Source organism: Trachypithecus francoisi, unplaced genomic scaffold, assembly GCF_009764315.1.
Source record: "Trachypithecus francoisi isolate TF-2019V2 unplaced genomic scaffold, Tfra_2.0 Lachesis_group10, whole genome shotgun sequence".
In the NCBI taxonomy this organism is placed as follows: Eukaryota; Metazoa; Chordata; class Mammalia; order Primates; family Cercopithecidae; genus Trachypithecus; species Trachypithecus francoisi.
Window position 1 is genome coordinate 7,289,448 of NW_022681455.1, and position 24,224 is coordinate 7,313,671.

General features: G+C 41.9%; 2 protein-coding genes, 1 long non-coding RNA gene and 1 pseudogene across 4 annotated transcripts in view; 1 reads left to right on the forward strand and 3 right to left on the reverse strand.

Annotated features, from left to right (window-relative positions):
* Positions 1–3,111: 3,111 nt before the first annotated feature.
* Positions 3,112–6,635, reverse strand: LOC117086691. The gene is made up of 2 exons (XR_004438536.1): positions 6,596–6,635; positions 3,112–3,346 (listed from the first exon to the last, which is right to left on the reverse strand). It is a non-coding gene; the product is annotated as an uncharacterized LOC117086691 (long non-coding RNA).
* Positions 6,636–13,387: 6,752 nt separating this feature from the next.
* Positions 13,388–14,115, reverse strand: LOC117088297 (annotated as a pseudogene).
* Positions 14,116–15,479: 1,364 nt separating this feature from the next.
* LOC117088298 lies at positions 15,480–20,084 on the reverse strand. The gene is made up of 3 exons (XM_033219476.1): positions 19,344–20,084; positions 17,070–17,286; positions 15,480–15,951 (listed from the first exon to the last, which is right to left on the reverse strand). The coding sequence occupies exons 1-2, from the start codon at positions 20,082–20,084 to the stop codon at positions 17,260–17,262; spliced, it is 768 nt and encodes a 255-aa protein (XP_033075367.1). The 3' UTR covers positions 15,480–15,951; positions 17,070–17,259.
* RIOK1 (RIO kinase 1) overlaps positions 19,488–24,224 on the forward strand; it is a 30,069-nt gene continuing 25,332 nt past the window's right edge. Inside the window, exons 1-2 of one of the 2 annotated variants that reach the window (XM_033216144.1) lie at positions 19,488–20,153; positions 23,195–23,396. In XM_033216144.1, coding sequence (XP_033072035.1) covers positions 20,083–20,153; positions 23,195–23,396 — 273 coding nt within the window. In that variant the 5' untranslated portion in view covers positions 19,488–20,082. The remainder of the gene's footprint in view (positions 20,154–23,194; positions 23,397–24,224) is intronic. The other variant, XM_033216145.1, reaches the window with a different exon arrangement.

A 24,224-nucleotide genomic window follows, 5' to 3' on the forward strand; every position in this document is an offset into this window, starting at 1 on the left:
TTTCTGGAGCCTTCTCAGCATATACATAACTGCTTATTAAATACCTCCACTCAGATGCTTCACAGCTACCTCAAACTCAGGGTATCTCTCCCTACAAACCAGCTATCCCTCTTGTCTTCTCTACATCATTCATCAGAGCTCCGCTAGGCTTCCTAGACCCTTCTCTCTCCACTCCAACAGCTAACTAATAACCCCATCCTTTCCGTTTTACCTTTGAAATCACTCAGCATGCACATCTTCCTCTTTATTTCCACTGCCACTATTTTAGTTACTAGTCTGTTTTTCTTGACTGCAGCACTGTATCAGTAGTTTAACGTACTCCTGATTCTAGCTTCATCCACCATCAACCTACCCTTTCTATTATTATTAGGGCAGTCTTTCAAAAATGCACACCCCAACCACATCACTCCTCTACTTAAAATCTTTCAGTCTCTCATCAGAATAAAGTCCAAATTAATATTTTCTTTTTTTTTTTTTTTTTTGAGACAAGGTCCCACTCTGTTGCCCAGGCTACAGTACAGAGTGCAATTCCAGCTCACTGCAGCCTTCCCAGCCTTGACTTCCTGGTCTCAAGCGATCCTCCTGCTTCAGCCTCCCGAGTAGCTGGGACTACAGGTGTGCACGAACATGTCCAGCTAATTTTTAAAAATTTTTTGTAGAGATAAGGGTCTCACTATGTTGCCCAGGCTGATCTCAAATTCCTGGGCTCAAGTGATCTACCTGCCTCAACTTCCCAAAGTGTTGGAATTACGGTTGTGACCACTGTGCCTGGCCAAGTTCAAATTTCTTAGTACAGCACAGAATGCTCCTCATGATCTTCTTCATCTCTGACCCTCTGAAGAGCTTGAGTTTTGGACATTAACTGTACTTCAGGGGATGTAACCGGCATCTCAGTCCTCCATGCTCTGAGCGTGCTCTTGCTTTCCTGTTGTCTTGAGATGCCTCATCGGCTGTGACCATCTGGCTCAAGTGCCATCGTTTCTGTAAAATCTTCCCTGAGGTTTTCTCACACAGTCCAGGGCCATTTCCTCCCACCATTACATCTTACATTGTTCTAGAATACTTTACTAATTTATCACCTCCTTAGGATCTTCATTTTTCTTTGTATCCTTGGCATCTGACACAGAGCCTGTCCCAGTGCTTATTGAAAGTCATTAAATGTTTATTGAAAGAAAGATGGGCTTAAACGCCACATCCTTGTGCCACACACCAAGGCAGGCACGTTCATTCTCAGACAACCTCTAGGTAAAACCCCATAGGTGTCTCATAATACACACATTGCATACAGCACTTATGCACACAGTCCTCTTCGCAATGTGTTAGTGCTTCCTTTCTACATGTTTCATCACATTTGTGTGCAGATTTCTGGGGCTGCATTAGCCATCCTTCTCCTATCATATTTTCTCATTTTCCCTAGAAGATTCCGTGAAACTAATAATAATCTCTTTTTAAAATATGAGTAACTTCCAAAGCTTTCAATGCTTCACTTTCTAAAATGAAACTACACTATTAGAGCTGCAACCCACTGTGCATTTCTCATGGTTTGTCATTCTAAGTTTTAGAATTTGAAAAATTATATATTTTTGTTTCAACATTCACATAAGACCTCTCATAGAATTCCTCAATAAAAATGACAACAATAATAATAGCTTTTATTTATTCACCACTTCCTCGGGACCAGATATATACTCTACATATATTTTCATCTTGTATTTATCTAATTTAAGTACAAAACTAACTTTAGTGAGATAAAATAATTTTTCTCTTCCACCTAAGGGGGTGTGTGTGTGTGTATATATATATATATATTTATTTGTTTATTTATTTATTGAGACAGGGTCTCACTCTGTTGCTCAGGCTGAAGTGCAGTGGTGAGATCTTGGTTCACTGCAGTCTCTGCCTCCCGGATTCAAGCAATTCTCCTGCCTCAGCCTCCCAAGTAGCTGGGACTACAGGCACTCACCACCATGCCCAGCTAATTTTTGTATTTTTTAAGTAGAGACAGGGTTTCAACATGTTGACTAGGCTGATCTCTAATTCCTGACCTTAAGTGATCCACCTGCCTTGACCTCCCAAGGTGCTGGGATTACAGGCGTGAGCCACCGTGCCCAGTCGTAAGGCATATTTTGATCAATAGCTATACCTCCAGTCTGGTTCTGGGATTTATCAAAAGGATAATATGTATGTTAAATAAATTTATTTTTCTAGTGCATCTCACAAAATCAGCTATCTCTGGCTCCTTTGTTTAAATTCAGAACTAATTCCTCAAAACGATGTTAAAGTGGAAATTATAACGGTTAGGTCTTAAGAGCCAGTCCTTTCCTTTCTTCTGGGTTTTTCTCTGTTTTGAGACAGGGTTTCACTCTGTTGCCTAGGCTGGAGTGCGGTGTATGATCATGGCGCACTGCAGCCTCCTCCTGGGCTCAGGCCATCCTCCTGCCTTAGCAACTCCCCATCCCCACCTCCTTACCCCCACACCACACTCCCCTCCCCTGCCACCCAGTAAGCTGGGACAAGTGCTTGCCAGCATGCCTGGCTAATGTTTCTGATTTTTAGTAGAGATGAGCTCTTCCTATGTTGCCCAGGCTTTTTTTCTTTTTTATTTGAGACAGAGTCTTGCTCTGTCCCCCAGGCTGGAGTGCAGTGGCACGATCTCAGCTCACTGCAAGCTCCACCTCCCGGGTTCACACCATTCTCCTGCCTCAGCCTCCTGAGTAGCTGGGACTACAGGCACCCGCTACCATGCCCGGCTAATTTTTTGTATTTTTAGTAGAGACGGGGTTAGCCAGGATGGTCTCGATCTCCTGACCTTGTGATCCGCTCGCCTCGGCCTCCCAAAGTGCTGGGATTACAGGTGTGAGCCACTGCGCCTGGCCACCCAGGCTTTTTTATCTGGGTTTTAATTCCAAAGGATTTCAGAGTTGGTGTCTTTTAAAATTTGGTTGGTATTATGAAGAATATGCCTGCCTGGACAGAAAAAGGATGTCTTGCAGAGGAAATAAAAAATTGAAGTGAAATCCATGACTATTTTTGTGCATCATTAAAGGCCTGATAATATGGGAGTGGTATTCTGTGAAAATATTTGACAAAAAACCCACTGTATTCTTCTGTTTATGTTAAATAGAATATATTTGATTATTCACAGGAAGAAATTAGAAGTAATCGCATTTTTGGAATGTAAGACTTTACTGTTTATGCAGATTTTAATATATCATCTGCATGGATTGATTTGGCTAGCATATGTAGTAATGACTCTTCCTGGAGTGGTTGACAAAAATGATTACTGTTTACTCTTCAGGCTTGTTTAATCTAAATCATTTCTATTTTCTTTAAAAACAGCTGGCATCTAAAAATGAAAGGAAAAATGTTTTATAAGTTTTGGGGAAAGACTAACATTCAGTGACAGGACCCCTAAACAGCCAATTTTTGATTACATATGGAAAAGGGGTGCAAAGTAAGCCTATAGATAAGTGAATTCCACAGATAATACGAACACTATATTTTTGTTTGTTTATTTGTTTGAAGACAGAGTCTCGCTCTGTTGTTACCCAGGCTGGCGTGCAGCGGTACAATCTCGGCTCACTCTGCCTCCCAAGTTCAAGCAATTCTCCTGCCTCTGCCTCCCAAGTAGCTGGGATTACGGGTGCTCACCACCATGCCTGGCTACTTTTTGTATTTTTAGTAGAGACGGGGTTTCACCATGATGGCCAGGCTAGTCTCAAACTCCTGACCTCAAGTGATCTGTCCACCTCAGCCTCCCAAAGTGCTGGGATTATATTTTTGATAGAGATGGGGTTTTGCCATGTTGTCCAGGCTGGCCTCGAACTCCTGACCTCAAGTGATCCACCCACCTCAGCTTCCCAAAGTGCTGGGATTACAGGTGCAAGCCACCACACCTGGCCTCCAACACTGTATTTTAACTGATATTTTTGTTTATTTCTTTCAACCTTTTTCCCACTAAGGAACACCATGAAGAACAAGGTGGACTGAGTTTCATCTTCCTTGGTTTGATTGGAAATTGACAGAATGTAGAAAAAATAATCTGAATAATCCAAAAGTGACTTACCAGCATGGCATAGTTAAGAATTGATAGTATTGGCTGGGTGTGGTGGCTCACACCTGTAATCCCAGCACTTTGGGAGGCTGAGGCAGGTGGATCACCTGAGGTCAGGAGTTCGAGACCAGCCTGACCAACATGGAGAAACCCTGTCTCTACGAAAAATACAAAATTAGCCAGGCGTGGTGGTGCATGTCTGTAATCTCAGCTACTCAGGAGGCTGAGGCAGGAGAATCACTTGAACCCGGGAAGTGGAGGTTGCAGTGAGCCAAGATCACACCATTGCACTTCAGCCTGGGCAACAAGAGTGAAACTCTGTCTCAAAAAAAAAAAAAAAAGAATTGATAGTATTAAGGCACCCTCTTTTTTTTTTTTTTTTTTTTTTTTTGGAGACGGAGTCTCGCTCTGTCACCCAGGCTGGAGTGCTGTGGCCAGATCTCAGCTCACTGCAAGCTCCGCCTCCCGGGTTCACGCCATTCTCCTGCCTCAGCCTCCCGAGTAGCTGGGACTACAGGCGCCGCCACCTTGCCCGGCTAGTTTTTTGTAGTTTTTTAGTAGAGACGGGGTTTCACCGTGTTAGCCAGGATGGTCTCAATCTCCTGACCTCGTGATCCGCCCGTCTCGGCCTCCCAAAGTGCTGGGATTACAGGCTTGAGCCACCGCGCCCGGCATAAGGCACCCTCTTAATTCAACTATGAGAAAAGCTGGGTCTCAATGGCAGCATATGGAGGCATGCCCTATTGAGTACCCCCTCATCCCCAACGCTATGTTACAAATAGGCCACGGCATTTAAGAACATATCCATGTCCTGGAACGGGACAGAGGTGGCAGCAGCTGTGTCTGCTGTTTGGGATCACGCCAGCAAGTGTAGCATTGGTCCTGGGTCCCAAGTCTAACATTCACTCCTATTCAGTACCTTTTATGGGATCGGTCGTTGAGGATATCAAAATGAATATGAGACAATTCCTGTACTCAAAGAGTTCTAGTCAAGTCAAAGGACATGCAAGCAGAGAACTGTAATGCTGTGTCATAGGTGCTATTATGTCAAAGGGTACAGTGTGGGCACATGGGAGAAAGCAAGTCAGTTCCTTTTGGGAGACAGAGCAGGAAAGGCTTCAGAGAGGAGGCAGAGCTTGAGATGACAGGCATTTGTGAGGTGGGAACTGATTAAGTGAGAGAAAAGGAGCTGGAGAAGAACATACCAAGTAGGAGAAGCTGCATGAGCAATAAAAGGAAAGCACAGAAATAACATACCATGCATAAAGGTAGGGAGTATAACCATGTTTATTAGAGGCTGAGAAAGGTAGTGAGGGGAGGATAGGGAGAAGTTAGTGAATGGATACAAAATTACAGCTAGATAGGAGGAATAAGTCCCAGTGTTCTATAGCACTGCAGGGTAACTAGAGTTAACAACAATTTTTTGGATATTTTCAAATAGCTAGAAGAGAGGATTTTGAATCCTTCCAAAGCAAAGAACTGATGAATGTCTGGAGTGATAGATTTGCTAATTACACTGATTGGATCATCACACATTGTGTACGTGCATGGAAATACTACTCTGTATCGTGTGTGTGTGTGTGTGTGTGTGTGTATGTGTGTGTATATATATATATATATATATATTTTTTTTTTTTTTTAGAAGTTGTCTCTCTCTGTCACCCAGGCTGGAGTGTGGCAGTGAGATCTTGGCTCACTGCAACTTCTGCCTCTTGGATTCAAGCTATTCTCCTGCCTCAGCTGCCCAAGTAAGTGGGATTACAGGCACACGCCACCACACCTGGCTAATTTTCTGTATTTTTAATAGAGACGAGGTTTCACCACGTTGGTTAGGCTGGTCTTGAACTCCTGAACTCAAGTCATCCACCTGCCTCGGCCTCCCAAAGTGCTGGGATTACAGGCGTGAGCCACCGCGCCCAGCCCGTATCCTATAAATATGTACAATTAATATGCTAACTAAAAAGAAAAGAAAAAAAATCACGTTTAGAAAGCTGCAATCGGTTAGACATGGCTGATATGCATGATGAGAAGGAGAAAGCAGTGAATGGTAAGACTGGATAGGAGGGCCAGAGCCAGATCACAGGGAACTTTATACACCATGCTAAGGAGTTCAGATTTGATCCAGAATGTGATTGGGAACCACTGAAGGGCTTTATGCAAGGGAGGGGCATGAAAATATTTTGCTTTGAAAGATCAAAATATGTCTACTCTATAGAGGATAGCATGAAGGGGACCAAAACTGGAGGCAGAAACAATAATTAGGAGGTGAGTGCAACAGGTCAGATGAGAAATGACAAGGGCTTGAAATGAAGCAGTAGCAGTGGGGATGGAGTAAAGGGGCCCTACAAGGTTAGAGGGAGGGGCTTCCAATTACAGCACCAGCTATGACAGGAGATGGAAGAGCCCTCGTCTGCGGACGGAAGGGAAGGCTAGGTTGCACAGTATGGAAATGTGACTTCAGGAACTCCTATTAAATCTTGTGTTATTGTCAAATTACATGGAAATGTAAGACTATTTATCATGATCATCAAGGTGACCTACCATAGTCATGGACTTTGGATGATTTTCTAAACTTTTCGATCTGCAAGAAATAGAAAGAAAATAATGTAAAAAGGAGGAAGGGGGGACTGAAATAGTGAACATGGGGAGCAAGTATGCCATTATTTAGCATATTTCCCCCTCACTTTCAAGGAGAAATCGTCATTTAAGATAGAACTATGAGATCCTCAGAGATTAAGATCAAGCTTTTTGGCATATAACATGTGGATCATTCTCACTTCATTTAAATAAAAACAATGAGGCAGGGTGCGGTGGCTCACACCTGTAATCCCAGCACTTTGGGAGGCCAAGGTGGGTGGATCACTTGAGGTCAGGAGTTCAAGACCAGCTCTGCCAACACGGTGAAACCCTGTCTCTACCAAAAATACAAAGATTACCTGGGCATGGTGGCATGTGCCTGTAACCACAGCTACTCAGGAGGCTAAGGCAGCAGAATTGCTTGAACCTGGGAGGCGGAGGCTGCAGTTAGCTAAGATCGTGCCATTGCACTGCAGCCTGGGTGACAGAGTGAGACTTCATCTCAAATAAAAAAATAAATTAAATTAAATAAAATGAGGCACACTTTCACTACATTTAACATTCCCATAGATTTACTTAAGATATGATTCTGACTGACTTGAAAGCTTAAAGAATTTACTTGAAAGTCATGAAGAACTAGAAGCAAAAATAAAACATCTGAGGCTATTAAGATACTTGCTTTTATATCCTTATGTCCCACTGTTTCCACTAGTGAAGAGAACTGGCAAAAGCAATGCCATAATTTTGAGAGACTGCAGAGGTAAGCTGAAGCTTGTTTGCATGCCGAATATACCGAGATCAATTGGGCCAATCATCACAGGCTTCACAGAGGGTGACGGCTGAAAGCTGACGTGGGTCTGGAGTTTTCTAACAAATGTCCTTCTTGGCTGGAAAGGGTTTTGAGAGCTCTTCTGCCCATCTCACCCCCGAGTAGCTGGGATTATAGGTGCCCACCACCATGCCTGGCTAATTTTTGTATTTTTAGTAGAGATGGGGTTTGGTCTCGAACTCTTGACCTCAAGTGATTCACCGGCCTCAGCCTCCCAAAGTGCTAGGATTACAGGCATGAGCCACCGTGCCCTGCGCATACTGCTATGTTCTTAATCAACCCCACAGGGTTTGTGCATACACCTTGTAGCATCAGATATTGAGCCTCTTCTAAAATAGCAGACTGTAAGGCTTAATGTTAGTGTAAGAAAGTCTGGTGATAAAATACAGAGCAGGGCAAGTAGTTTCGTTGTAGACAAAAATCTTAGCTCATAATCTTTATAGTTTCTTCCTTAGAGTGACTGTGCATTCCATGAGAGCAGGGAATCTGGCTTTCCATTTCAGGTTCTACAAAAAAACATGAATCAAGCAACTACTTTATGCTAGGCAAAACATGAAGCACTTTCATATACCTTGTTTACCTTAAATTGAGATAAGAAATAGTTTTTTTTTAAAAAAAAAATCTATCTATCTATCTATCTATCTATCTATCTATCTATCTATCTTTTTTTTTTGAGGCAGAGTCCTGCTGTGTTGCCCAGGCTGGAGTGCAGTGGCACAATCTTGGCTCACTGCAACCTCCACCTCCCAGGTTCAAGCGATTCTCCTGCCTCAGCCCCCTAGTAGATGGGATTACAGGCACGTGCCACCATGCCCAGCTAATTTTTGTATTTTTAGTAGAGACGGGGGTTTCGCCATGTTGGCCAGGCTGGTCTCAAACTCTTGACCTCAGGTGATCCACCCGCCTTGGCCTCCCAAAGTGCTGGGATTACAGGTGTGAAGCCACCACACCCAGCTGTATTATCTATATTTTAAAGACATTAATTTAAAAAAGGGAGGGAAACTTACTTTTGTTTTCTAGCTTTTTCTCTGGGCTTTCTAATTAAATCCTCTAAATGTTTATTTCTCTTTTCCAAACTGAAAGAAGAAACAATTGAATTTTATGACTAAAACTGACTTTTCTAGACCATTATTTTGTTAGATTCACTAGAGGATTTTAGTAGATAAAAATAGGTAATCTAATTATCTATACACTATCCAACCACCTAACCATATAGAAACTTGGGATTCTTTCCTAGCAACTCAAAATTATTCTATCAGTTTTTCCCTTTATAGGTTCCAGTGGTGAAGAAGGAGACAGTAGCAAATATATAAAGTAGCATTCAGATATTCTCCCATTTGCTTACACAGTGGTTTACTCATACTGATCCTTCTATCTGAGTAAATCCAATATGATCCTGGGGGTAACATGTTAAAAACAAAACTCCTGGCTAGGCGTGGTGGTTCACACCTGTAACCCCAGCACTTTGGGAGGTTAAGGCAGGTGAATCTCTCGAGCCCAGGAGTTCATGACCAGCCTGGGCAACGTGGTGAAATTCTGTCTCTACAAAAACACAAAAACTAGCTAGGCATGGTGGCACATGCCTGTGATCCCAGCTACATGGGAGGCTGAGCTGGGAGGATTTCTTGAGCCCAGGAGGTGGAGGTTGCAGTGAGTCAAAATCATGCCACTGCACTTCAGCCCACGACAGAGCTAGACTCTGTCTAAAAAAGAAAAAAAAAAAAAAAGAAAGAAAGAAAAGAAAAGAAAAAACCGAAAAACCCTGAGCTAGAAACAGCTTCATATGCAAAAATATGTGACAGCATTACAGGACCGTCACAAACCTATTTTTCCATCCAGGGAGGCTGTACGAGCTTCCTGTGGCTGCTGCAACAAATCAACACAAATTTTGTGGCTTAAAACACATACATTTATTTTCTTCTGGAGGTCAGAAGTCCAAAATAAGCTTCACTGGCCTGAAATCAAGGTATTGGCAGGGATGTGCAGCCTCTAGAAGTTCGAGAGGAGAATCCTTTGCCTGGCCTCATCCAGCATCTGGAGGCTGTTCTTATTCCTGAGGGGGTTTGGCCCCACATCACACCACCTTTTCTCCCCATTTCCACTGTCAGGTTGACTCTTCATCTTCTGTCACCAAATCTCTCTCTGCCTCCCGTGTCTTATAAGTACCCTTGTGAGTGCATTTAGGGCTCACTCAGATAATCCAAAATAATCTCCGCAACTCAAGATGTAATCACATCTGCAAGGCTCTTTTGCTATATAAGGTAACAGTCACAGGTTCTCATGATTAGAACTTACATATCTTTGGGCCATTCCTCAGCCTACTGTAGAGGATAAATAGGCCCTGAGAGGAGATGAAATTCTACCTCAGAGGTCTAAACTCAAATGCCTATAGAAGGGTCAGGCAGGTATGTGAAATGAGCAAAGCCAGCTAAATGGTGATTCAGACAAACCAAAGCGCATACAACCCTAGGCCCTGCCTAAAAGAAGTTGCTACTTAGCTCTTGCCAAATGTTGCCATGTGAGAATGCTACAGCCATGATTAGATCTTCTTGTCTTACTTACTTTTAAATTTTTATTATTGAGAGACAGAGTCTCACCCTGTCACTCAGTCTGGAATGTGGTCGTGCAATCACAGCTCACTGCAGCCTCAAACTCCCGGGCTGAAGCAATCCTCTCATCTCAGCCTCCTGAGTTAGCTAGGACTGCAGGTGCATGCCACCACACCTGACTAATTGTTTTAATATTTTGTAGAGACAAGAGTCTCGTTATGTTGCCTAGGCTGGTCTTGAACTCCTGGCCTCAAAGTATCTTCCCACCTCAGCCTCCCAAAGTGCTGGGATTGTAGGCATGAGCCACCATGCTCAGCCTACTCTTGTTTTTAAAGAGGAGATAGAAATCTAGATTTTTACAGAATATCTTCCCTTTTCAATTTTGGCAATTAATTTAAAAAATACTTTAAACATTATATGGACAAAACACAAATGCCCCAGAATATAACTTGTAAGTTGTCATTTTGAAACCTATACTCTTTCTTTCAGAGATACCAGGCTTTTGTTTTAAAGGGATAAAGAGAAGTTGTCAAACCCAGGAACAGAAGATAATGTGAAACAACTCCGTGTAAACCAAAAGCCTGAATCTATCATGCTTAATTATCAGAGAAATAGCATGGAATACATCTTCTGTATTTCTAGAATTGAAAAGAATGAGCCCAACTCCTGAAGGAGGGAGATACCTAAGGAAAGAAAGTGAAAAGTATTTCCAAGTGTGCAACAAGGCAACAGTGGAATATATTGACACTGTGCTCCTGTGTGTAGAGCTGTGGGCAAATAGCTATAATCTAAGCCTACCTAAATGGAGTCCTTGGTTTATTTTGGAGAAACTCATGTCCTCCAGAGGCCATGAGAGAACTCTGCTGAGAGCTAGGCAAGCAAAGCAGCACCACTGAATGGAGTATAATGAGTGCTTTGATTTGCATTTAATGACATGACTGTATTTCTTTCTTTCTTTTTCTTTTATTTTTATTTTTATTTTTTATTTTATTTTATTTTTATTTTTATTTTTATTTTTTTATTTTAAGACAGAGTCTTGATCTGTCACCAAGACTGGAGTGCAGTGGCGCAATCTCAGCTCACTGCAACCTCTGCCTCCCTGGTTCAAGTGATTCTCATGCCTCAGCTTCCCAAGTAGCTGGGATTACAGGCGTGAGCCACGATGATTGACTAATTTTTGTATTTTTAGTAGACATGGGGTTTTGCCGTATTAGCCAGTCTGGTCTTGAACTCCTGGACTCAAGTGATCCTCTCACCTTGGCCTCCCAAAGTGCTGGGATTACAGGCGTGAGCCACTGTGCCCAGCTGACATGAATATATTTCATGTGCTTATTTGCCATCATGTATTTTCTTGGTGGAATCTCTATTAAAATCTTTGCCCATTTTTATTGGGTTATTTGTTTTCTTACGACTGAGTTTTGAGAGTTCATTACATCTGGATAGAAGTTCTTTAGCAGATACATGATTTGCAAATATGTTCTTCCAGACTATGGCTTGTCTTTTGATCTGTTAACAGTGTCTTTAGAAGAGTAGTTTTATGCTGGGTGAGGTGGCTCACACCTGTACTCCCAGCACTTTGGGAGGTTGAGGTGGGCGGATCACAAGGTCAGGAGTTCGAGACCAGCCTGGCCAACATGGTGAAACCCCATCTCTACTAAAAATACAACAAAAAAATTAGCCTGGTGTGGCGTGCGCCTGTAGTCCCAGCTACTTGAGAGACTGAGGCAGCAAAATCACTTGAACCCGGGAGGTGAAGGTTGCAGTGAGCTGAGATTGCATCACTGCCCTCCAGCATGGTGACAGAGTGAGACTCCGTCTCAAAAAAACAAAACAAAACAAAAAACAAACAAACAAAAAGAAGAGCATTTTAAAATTGTGATGAAGTCAAATTTATCAAAATTTTCTCTAATGAATCATGCTTTTAGTAACACGTCTAAGAAATTGTTGCCTAACCGAAAGTCATAGCAATTTTCTGTTTTCTTCCAGATGTTTTAAGGTTTTAGCCTTTATATTTGGGTATACTATCCATTTTGAGTTTACTTTGTATGTAGTGGAGTGTATAAATCAAAGTTAATTTTTTTGAAAATGGCAATGATTCCAGCACCATTTGTTGAGAAGGTTATCCTTTTTCCACTTTGTTGCCTTTGTATCTTTGTCAAAAATCACTTGTCCATATATGTATGGGTCCATGTCTGCATCCCCTGGGCTGTTCCACTGATTTTTATATTTTTACACCAACGCTACACTGTTTTGATTATTGTAGCTCTGTAAAAAGTCTTAGAATCAGAGTTTCCCTCCCATTTTATCCTTCTTTATCAGAGTTCTTTTGGCTATTCTATGCCTTTTGAATTTCCATATGAGTTTAGAATCCGCTTGTTAAGTTTATTTATAATTGGAATTGCACTGAATCAATAAATGAACTTGGGGAAAATCTTAACAAAATGGACCCATGAAAGAGCTATACCTCTCCATTTATTTAACTCTTCTTTACTTTCTCTCAATGATGTGTTGTAATTTTTAGTGTATGAGTCTTTTACATACTTTTGCCAAATTTATCCTTATGTAGTTTATATTTTTGGGGCTATCAGAAATGTTTTTTTAATTTCTGCTTGTCTGTTGCTAGTATATAAAAAGACAACTGACTTGTACATATTGATATTGGATCCTGCAACCTTGCTAATCTTAATAGTCCTGCTAACTCTTTTGTAGATTCCATCAGATTCTCTACATAGATGATCATGTGTTTGTGAATACATGCAGTTTTGCTTCATGTCCAATCTGGATGAATTTTATTTTTCTTGCCTGACTGTACTGGACAGAACTTCCAGTACAATGTGAATGTACTGGAATGTCTTGTTCCTGATGATAAGAAAGCATTTAGTCTTTCACCATTAAGTATAATGTTAGTAGGCTTTTTGTAGGTGCTCTTTGTCCTAATTGAGAAAGTTCCTTTCTTTTCCTAGGTTGTTTAGGTTTTCTCATGAAGAATGATGTTGGATTTTGTCAAACGGTTTTTCCGTCTGTCGAAATTATCATATGCTTTTTCTCTTTTAGTTTTTAAAATACGCTAATTAACATTGATGGATACAATTGTTGTTACATATAAAGCTGGCCCTTTTTTGCTATATAAGGTAACATTCACAGATTTTAGGGATTAGAACATGGATTCGCCATTTACTTTTACCTGCCATTTTTAGCAGTATACATTGTACCCAATTTGTAGTCTTTTATTCCTCACCCGCTTCCACCCTTTCCCCCAAGTCCCCAAAGTCCACTGTATCGTTCTTTTTTTTTTTCTTTGTCTTTGTAAAATATTTTATTAAAGGTCTTTACAGAGCAACATCCAGACTCTAGAATACAGCTGCCAATGAGATCCTGTTACACTGTGGGGACTGGTTGGGGCACGGCAGGTGGCTCTGGCTCCCCACTCTTCTGTTCTGAGATGGGGGTGGTGGGCAGTATCTCATCTTTGGGTTCCACGATGCTCACATGGTCAGGCAGGGGCTTCTTAGGGCCAGTTTTACCAGTTGGGTCCCAGGGCAGCATGATCTTCACCTTGATGCCCAGCACACCCTGTCTGAGCAACACATGGTGCAGAGCAGTGTCAATGTAGTAGTTAACAGGGTCTCTGCTGTGGATCATCAGGCCATCCACAAACTTCATGGATTTAGCCCTCTGTCCTCAGAGTTTCCCAGACACCACAATCTTGCAGCCTTTAGCCCCACTCTCCATGATGAACCACAACACACCATAGCAGGCCCTCTGCATGGCAAGCCCTCCTAGGGTTTATAATGCAGACACTCTGCCTGGGCAATAGCACACAGACCCCTAGCGGCCACCTTTTCAGCATAAAGCTCTACACTGCTCTCTGGAAAGCCAAACCTCTTCTGAACTACAGTAGTCAGATCCCGAATCCCCCAGCCCTTCTCACCAAGAACATTCTGTGTTCTGGTGGCTAAAATAACGATTTCTGTCTTGGCTGGTGTAACTCGCACCTCAACTCCAGAGTAGCCATCTTCAGCCAGCTCCTGAGTAAGAAACTCATTCAGTTCAGCTTAGAAGATGCCATCAGTGACAAACTTCTTCTTGGAAATTTGCATGGCCATCTTGCCGCCATGCTCTCCTGAAAGGCAAGGCACTGTATCATTCTTATGCCTTTGTGTCCTCATAGCTTAGCTCCCACTTATGAGTGAGAACATATGATGTTTGGTTTTCCATTCCTGGGCTACATCACTTAGAATAACCGTCTCCAATTCCATCTAGGTTGCTGCAAACGCCATTATTTCATTCCTTTTATGGCTGAATAGTATTTCGTGGTGTATATATACCACAATTTCTTTATCCACTCATTGATTGATGGGCATCTGGGCTGGTTTCATATTTTTGTAATTTCAAATTGTGCTGCTATAAACATGCATGTGCAAGAAGCTTTTTTGAATAATGACTTCTTGTCCTCTGGGTAGATACCCAGTAGTAGGATTGCTGGATCAAATGGTAGTTCTACTTTTAGTTCTTTAAAGACTCTCCACACTGTTTTCCATAGTGGTTATACTAGTTTACAATTCCACCAGCAGTGTAGAAGTGTTCCCTTTTCACCACATCCTTGACAACATCTGTTTTTTTTTTATTTTTTGATTATGGCCATTCTTGCAGGAGTAAGATGGTATCACATTGTGGTTTTGATTTGCATTTCCCTGATCATTAGTGATGTTGAGTATTTTTTCATATGTTTGTTGGCCATTTCCATATCTTCTTTTGAGAATTGTCTATTCATGTGCTTAGCCCACTTTTTGATGCGATTTTTCTTTCTAGTTAATTTGTTTGAGTTCCTTGTAGATTCTGTATATTAGTCCTTTGTCAGATGTACAGAGTGTGAAGATTTTCTCCCACTCTGTGGGTTGTTTGTTTACTTTGCTGATTATTTCTTTTGCTGTGCAGAAACTTTTTAGTTTAATTAAGTTCCGCCTATTTATCAGTTTTTTTTAAGAGAATATAGAATTTATTCGATATTGAATATAAAAATAAACCATCTAAATAGGGGCCCAGGGAGCTTCCTTTATTTCTCTAGGTGCCTCCAGGCCTTCCCACCCCAACCCCAATAAAAACATTTTGCATATATAATGGCTAGCAAAGACTAAAAAGATGCAAAACTTCCAAAGACAGCAGGCACTCAGCTTAAGGAGGGTGATGATGACTGGGTCAGATGAGATCTTCCTGCAGGAGCCCACCATTTTCTTAGTCACAGCACTGACGAAAATACACCCCAGCCTTCTGGACCAGAGGCTGACATTAGGGAGTCCCTGAGCAAGTGATGGGCTGGAGCTGCTCATTGGGAGGCAGACGGTCTACTCCCTCAATGCATCCTCCAACTGCTTCACTCTCAAAACCTGCTTCTGTTCCTGCAGCACACCACATAACTGATGCATGGCCATTTTTAGCCGGGGGAGCTCATCTGCAAAGATTGCTTCCTGGCTCAAGCAATCCTCCCACCTTGGCCTTCCAAAGCACTGGGATTATAGGTATGATCTACCACACCCAACCTCAATACACATTTAAAGATACTTGTATAGTAGAAAATTTTTGTGTCTGAGACTGGGACTTGATCACGGCTCATTCATTTAAAGCTACACAATCCTGGGCAAGTTACTCTCTGAGTCTTATTTTCCTTATCTGTAAAATGAAGGTAAAAACAGCCATTATTTCAATTTTTTAAAATCCTTATTTCAATAAGATTGTGGATTAAGTGTGATGATATATACAAAGTGCTTAGCACAATACCTGGCTATTGTTATTATCACAGAACACAAAAAAAAAGTTTCTCTCTTTTGCAAATTGCTAACAAGTAGATACTTACCATTTAACAAATTGTCTAGTGTGCCATAAGCATCTTCACCAAGTGTGGATTCATACTCATTTTCCCTTTCAAAATTCTTTATTTCATTCTGTATTAATAAAAAAGGCATTAATACTTCAAGCAAACATCATAAGCTTCTTCTAAAGGTATTTGCACATTGTTATGTAATTCTGCTATTAGAATATTTCATTACCCAGGTAGAATGTGCTTTCTAGTATCTTTCCCCAGCATATATTTGGCTCCCTTTTAGTAAAACTATGCTAACAGAGTCCCAATATTACACAACAAAAGCTTGCTATTTTAATATTTTGGTTTTTTGGTAAGTCAAATCATGTGACTATAAACTTAGGGATACATGATAGCATATTTATATATTGATAATTCTTTGATGTTTATTAAATCTAGTCTAAACAGCATTAAGATGGTTGTTATTCTAGTCTTTCAACACTGAAGATATATGAAACAGGCATATATCTGTGATGTATTTTTATAAATTCCTATTTAGTGGAATCAGATGTCACTGACTATCAAATGTTTAGAACAACATTCATGAAGATATTGGGACATTACAATCTTTTATTTTGTAATAAAGGGAGCTAGGCATTTTCGTGAAGACAGGAAAGTTGTCATTTACATGCAGGGTGCTGTCAATGACATCATGAATGACAACTGAATTATTTGCATACTGACATTAAGTGGAAGATGCATTAGACGACAAGTCAGGTTCCTTGGGCTCTTGTCCTGCCTCTGTGCCTGAATTGTTGTGGTCATGTCCCCTGGCTGCACTCCTGGGACTTCATGAGGCTAGAAAGGATCAGTTTTAACGCTGTGTAAAAATGTACCTTGCTCTCTCGCCCAGGCTGGAGTGCAGTGGCGTGATCTTGGCTCACTGTAACCTCCACCTCCCGGGTTCAGGTGATTCTCCTGTCTCAGCCTCCAGAGTAACCGGGATTACAGGTGTCCGCTTCCATGCCTGGCTAATTTTTATAGTTTTAGCAGAGATGGGGTCTCACCATGTTGCCCAGGCTGGTCAAAATGTATCTTACACTAGTGAAACTGGGAAAACCATACCCTGTATTCCCTTCCTTTCTGTGTCCACTTAAGATTGTTTTATTGTTCCTTATATTTTTGAAGAAATTTTCATATGGAAGACAATGTGAATTCTGAATACATCTGAGCCTCCCGGAACTTATAAGCAATGCACACCTGAGGCAAGTCACAAGTGGTACTGGTGGTTTCCATACAGATGGGAGAATCTGAAAGCATTATGCCTTGAGAAAGATTGCTGACATTCATGGTATCCGATTCTGACATGCTTTCTACTTTTTTTATGAGAAGTATCCACTTCAAAACACAGGATCTGAAGGTGATGGCCAAAATATTTGATAGTCCTTGCTCATAACTGTTGAATAATGGAAGGCTTCTTTAAAAAAAAAAAATTGGGTCTATTAGTAGGTGCAAACAAAAAGCTTTTTCCCTATTCCTCTTCTCATTAAGTAGCAAAGTTCACTGCCCTTGTTTGAAATGTCACTTGTCAAGTTATTAGAAAAATTAAAAATTTTAGTCTACCATAATTTGTTATAGTAGTAAATACTGATTTGGAGAAAAACAAATAGTATTGGCTACTATCCTAGGCGGCTTTGGACCTAGAAGGCGAAGGGATCGCTATGTTATTTAATCAAAGGATATTTACAAAATATTATCAGAGACCTATTAGTTTCCACAAAATGCTGGATTTCTATTTACTTGATACCTGTCACTTGAACACCTCACTACCAAGTCAAATACAGCATTGTAACTCAGTTTTCCCTCCTCACTTTCCTATACTGCGCCTATTCCCTCAGGTACCTGTGTTTGCAAATTGGAGTTGTCGTGGCATCCCTCTACCTCATCATCCATGGCTATTCAGATACCAAGTCTCATCCATGTCTCCTTTAAAAAAGGCTTTCAGGGCCAGGTGTGGTGGCTCACGCCTGTAATCCCAGTACTTTGGGAGACCAAGGCGGGCGGATCACAAGGTCAGGAGATCGAGACCATCCTGGCTAACACGGTGAAACTCCGTCTCTACTAAAAATACAAAAAAAAAAAAAAACAACAACAACAAAAAAAACTTAGCCGGGCGTGGTGGCGGGCGCCTGTAGTTCCAGCTACTCAGGAGGCTGAGGCAGGAGAATGGTGTGAACCCGGGAGGCGGAGCTTGCAGTGAGTCGAGATGAAGCCAGGGCACTCCAGCCTGGGTGACAGAGCGAGACTCCGTCTCAAAAAAAGTCTTTCAGTAACCTGTGCTTTCTTTCCATCCCGTGTTGCCACACTGGTCCACATTCTCCTGACTTCCTCAGGCCTGTCCGGGGCTGAGTGGAAAGGATGGCCACTCACATTGAGTCTATAAATTCTTCTTGTCCTTCCATGCCATCAATAGCCTGGAGTGACATTACCTACCCAGTACTCCCCTGCTCTACTCAGATCAGGCTCATTTCCCTGCAAACAGATAATGTTCCTTACGAATTAAGCTTCAGTCATCTGCCCTGGCACGTGCTTCTCTCCTAAAACCTTCTGGTCTACCCATTTATCTATTTTCAAAATTCCTACAATGTCTTCAGCCTCTAAATCTCTATCTTACAATTCAGTACTTGGTGATTTCGTTTACTGTTTTAGAGCTTCACCACTGTTTCAAGGGTATTAGTGTTTGTATTTACAGATCATAAATGTCTTAAGAGGAGTAGACTTACGGCTTTCCAATATCCCCTACTGCAAATGGACCAGTGCTGTCTACACAGCAAACACTGATTGAATAAAACCTGCATTCTAATGATTTATTTCTATCAAGCTCTCTCAATTTATAGTCATTACTCATCTGCCTGGATTCTTTTATTGAATGTCTGAATGAATAGTTTATTGAAAATTAGTTGTTTTCAAACCTATGCATCACTCGGTAAAAGACAAAAAAGTAAGCCAAGCAGACTAGTCAGGATCAGTGAAAGGCCCAACTTCATGCTCACCTTTCCCTTGTCTTTCAAATAACGCCACCTGGATTGTGGTGAGATCTGAAAAATTCTTGCTTTGTTTTCTCAATGCAAAAAAGCGCAAAGGACTTGTTTCTTAAGTTTTCTTGTTTGTGAACCCAGCACTTCCGATTACATTTCTACAACTTTGTTCATCCCTCATATGGCACTGCACAATCTGCCAGTTTCCCTTTTTAATTTAAAGTCAGGCTATTTTTTCCACCTTTCATTTGTCCTTACAGGTTTATGTTGGATTTTTAACATATTTATCAAATGTTTGAATAGATGTTCCAGACATTCTAAAGCTGTTTTAGGATAGGAGTTAAAAGAGGTGTCACGGGCGTCACTGGCAAAAACTGTAATTTTGTATAAAAGCTTTTTCAGTTGTACGACAAACTTTACCATTTTAAAAAGCACGTATTCATTTTTCACCTCAAGACGAGACACCAAACTTTTTAAGACACAAAAGTGTGCTCACTTCCAGGATCCATAGAGTTTCTTGCACCCACGCTACGGACCTGGCGCTCCCTCCCTCTGCACCGGGTTTTGTGGGAGGGAGAACGCTTTCCAACCTCCTCCACCGAGGACTCTCACAAACTCGCAATGGAGCTCCCGGAGTGCTGGAACGCCCCTGTGTGACGTCCGCCCGCGCCGGGGGATCTCCGCGGGGACGGGCGCAGCCCGCAAGGCCCGAACCACTGTGGGTGCCGCGGGGAACGGCCTCGGGTCTGTCTTCCCAAAGACTGGTGAAGTTAGGAGGGTACGACCCCCTAGGCCCAACAGCCTGTGGGCTAGCTGGCGCCTCCTGCCGCAGTAAACACAAAGTAGGGAAAAGAAACGAAAACTCGGAGAAGAAACTGCCAGCACGGGCCTCGCCGGGCCAGCTATTCAACACGCCTGCCGGAGAGCACGGAACACCCACAAGCCGATACAGCCCGCCATTCAGAGCGAGCTCCGGACTCTCAGCCCGGCGCAGGGGCAGGACTTCCGCTAAAGCTAGACTTCCGGGCGAGGCGGCGCTGGGCTTCCGGTTGGGCTGGAAGGGTGGTGGATCTGTTGGTCCCGTTTTCCCGTAGCACGTGGTGGCCACTGTTGGCTTCTGAATGCTTTGCAAGGCGGAGATCCACGCCGAGGCCGTTGGATCGGCCGTGGGTACATCCGTCTGAGCAGTTCCTGTCCCAGCGCAGAGCGGCGGCCTCCGGCGGCGCCCTCCAGCCATGGACTACCGGCGTTTTCTTATGAGCCGGGTGGTCCCCGGGCAGTTCGACGACGCGGACTCCTCTGACAGGTAGGCGGCCGTACAGTGCCCTGGCTCTGGTTACTGCTCTCACCTTGTCCGCCCCCTTGGGGCGTGGATTCTTGTTTGTAGTTTAGAGGGAGACTAGTGGTTCATCACTCAGCGTCTCTCTTGACAACCTTTTGCCTGTTTCTGCATCCCAGCGTGGTCTTTCTCGCAGTTCACGCGGCAGTTAGTGAAAGCCGCTTGTCAAGGGAGTCTGCGGTTTTCAGGTCAGTTAGCGTCACTGGAAGGCAGAGTTGGGGATAGCGATTAGGAAACATGGGTTTTTGCGCTTTAACCACATTTAGCGTTCAACAAATACTAAGCACTTAATATGTACCACGTTCTGTCCTGGGCGCTGGAGATAATGATGAACAAGACGAACCAGCTTCCTGCGCTGTCATGGAACTTTTACCTTCTACGTGAAAGAGAGGGCATACCATTTAAAAACCAAATAATGATGTAGACTATGCAAATCGTTTAATATACCAAGTGCCGACTGAATGGGTAGGGAAAGGTTAAGTCCAGATTTGAATGACAAGGAGCTAATCTTGGCAAGAGCAGAGGGAACAGCATTTCACACAGAAGGGACAGCAAGAGCAAAGGCCCCGAGGCCAGAGTGCCTAGAGCACAGTGGAGGTAGTTGAGAAAATTGGTAGGGTGATGATAGAGAAGTAACAAGGAGGGCCAGATCATGGAGACCCTTACAAGTGATGGCGAAAAGTTCAGATATTAATCTGGGTCTTACGGAAAGCCATAGGAGGGATTTTAGCAGAAGAATGACATTATTTAGTGATTTAAAGGAATCATTCTTCTATGTAGATGATGTTCATGGAGGGTGGGATTGGAACAGAGAGACCAGTTTAAAAGTAATAAGGTAATCAGATTCAAAGATGGTGGGGACTAGAGCTCAGATCCTGAAGATATGTCTTGGAGGTAGAAGTGGCAGGGTTTGTTGGTTGATTGGACGTGGGGTCTGGGGAAAGAGGAATGAAGGATAACTCCTGCCTAAAAGCAAAATGAAACATATTGGAGTTATTTTGGAATTCCAAGAAAACAGTTTGTACTTTATGTTTACAGTAAGGATTCATTACATGTAGATTTTATTAATTATTGGGGATGTTTTAAATAAATATAGGTATGTTAACTGCTTTCTGTGTGTCAGATCTAGTCTTAGGTGGTAGGGAGGCATTGGTAAACACCCTCCTGAATGACACAGAGCTTGCACCCTAGCAGGGGATACCGATATTATTAAATAATTAGACTATTTGTGTTCGAATTGGGTAAGTAGTGCAAAGGAGAAGTGGGTGAAAAATAGGGAAGACTTCCTTGAACAAGTGATAGTGAGCTGATACCTGATGGATGCGTGGGGGTTAGCCAGAGAAAGAGGAAGGGCATTCTAGTTTTATAGTTGCAGAGAAGTGTACAAAAAGCCTTAGGGAAGAAGTTCAGCAGCAGAAGAAACACAGCACAGCTGGTGGGTAGTTAATGGTAATGAGAGAGCACTAATTTACCATCCACCCCAGGGTATTGTAAGGATACACCAGTGATTTTCCATCAGGGAACATGTTGCCATCCCAACTTCTACCCAGGGGACTTTTGGCAATTTCTGGAGACGTTTTTATTTGTCACAACTGGGGGTGGTGGTGCATTAGTGGCATCTGGTAGGTAGAGGCCAGAGAGACGCTGCTAAACATCTTACAATGCAGAAGACACTCCCCCACAATGAAGAGCTATCTGGCAAAGTTATAACTTTAATATGCCACTCTAGGCAATTATATATCAATCTATGGAGCATATGTGTGAAGTCCTGGTAAATAGCAAGTGTTTGATGATTATCTGTTCTCTCCCTCCACATGTCCATGGGGAGCCCTCAGAGCCATGGCTAATTAATAAATTGGATTAATAATCTGACTTTACTTAAAGTTATGTATGTTTTTCAGGTGGTATCTCATATTACCAGCTGCTTTTTATGGTTTCTGTCCTTATTCTGTACGTGAGAGGTAAAAACTGAATTTGGCCTCTGTTGAATTTGGCCTGCAGATATGTTTTGTTGGTATGCACAGTTATTTGTAAAAATTGACTATGCCAATGAAGGGATAGATTTTACACAGAAGTCCAGACTTATAGCTTCTTTTGAAAAATTAAGATCTGGTAACACTAGGCCTGAATTCTAATATGGCAAAAAAGAAAAAAAAACAAAAACAAAAAGCCCTTACTAGTTGTGCTCCCTTTACCTTGGATCTCTTCTCCCAGTTTGCCAGTCCCCGCTTCTGTCATGCAGCCTGCTTCACTCATTTGTAGTGCCTGGCCCCTGTATTCACCATTTCTTCCCATCGTGAACAGGGTTGATTTGGATTTCTTTGTGGGACACAAATCTTGATGTAACTTTCTTTTGTTGCAAAGTGTTATCGAGTTCAAAGTAAGGCTACCTTAGCCTTATTCCCAGATTTTTTGTCAGAAAGCTTTTTTTTTTAATTACAATTTTTTTTTAGAGACAGGGTTGCCCAAGCTGGAGTACAGTGGCACAATCATGGCTCACTGCAGCCGTGAACCCCTGGGCTCAAGCAATCCTATGGCCTCAGCCTCCCAAGTAGCTGGGATCAAAGGTATGAGCCATTGCACCAGCCTTTTTTTGCCCCTCTCTCTTTTTTCTTCTTTTACAGAAAGATTTTCCTCTCTCTCTGAAAGCAGCTCTGTGAATCATTTTCCTAGAGTCAAGTCTGGTATACTGGTCTGAGTTGTGTGTTCAACAGAGAAGATAACAATGTAATTTCTAAGTTCACCAAGGCAGAAGCAGATTTAACACTTGATGTGCTTCTTCATTAGTAGGATTTGGGCATGGAGAATGAGCAAACAACTGCAACAGAACTGGAAAACAGGAGAACATGGTTTTAAGGAGATGGAGCTTATCAGAAGGTGTATTGTATATAAATATATAATCTATTTTAGATTTATCAATATTTTAATATCTTACATCATAAATATGTGAGATCAGTTAGGGTATGTGGAAATATTGTTATGAAATAATAAAACATTGTTATTTCTAGTGAAAACAGAGACTTGAAGACAGTCAAAGAGAAGGATGACATTCTGTTTGAAAACCTTCAAGACAATGTGAATGAGAATGGTGAAGGTGAAATAGAAGATGAGGAGGAGGAGGGTTATGATGATGATGACGGTTGGGACTGGGATGAAGGAGTTGGAAAATTCACTAAGGGTTATGTCTGGAATGGAGGAAGCAACCCGCAGGTATTTTATAAAGGATCCTGCACATCTTTATGTAGTCTGCTTAGGTCTTCTTTTTTAAAAGGCTGTTTTGTGATTCTGAAATTGAATAACTAAAAGATTTTCTTCATGTTATGCTGTCCTGTAGCCTCAGCCTTTACTGATTTTCACTTTTCATCCTTTCTACATTTCTGTTAATTTCCTGGGTGTGGATTCGTTCCAAAATCTGTAAATTTAAGAAGAGTTACTTAAGGTTTCATAAGACTGTGAGCTTAAAATCTTCATGGGAAAGGGCATGAATTGGCAGTTTACTACAAATAGTTAAGAAACATGGTAAAAAAAAGTTCAGCCTCATTAGTAACTAAAGAAATGCGGATTAAATTTGTAGAGATGCCATTTTTTCACCTATGAAACTGTTAAAGACAAAACATATCATTGATGGTCGAGTAAATAGGTACACTTACTTGTAGGATAAGCTGGTATGTGATAAAAACTTTTAAAGCTTCAAAATACTTTGACTTAGCAATTCTGTGAGTGTGCCAAGACTTAGTTACAAGAATGCTCCTCCAGGATTGTTTATGGTAGAGGAACATTGGAAACAACCTTAAACTGGATTAAACCTGCTATGGGAATGATTCGCACAATGAGGCATTATACAGCCATAAAAGATGTTGTAATGGAAGACTGTATTAATGAGATAGGAATATGTTTATGATTATTTACCATGTACAAAAAACAAGTTACCAAACCACGTACAGCTGCTTCTCATACTGGAAGTAACAAGTGTGTTCAGAGTTTGTAAGGCCATAGGATTAACATGGTACATCTTCCTGGAGCATAAAGGTTAATCCA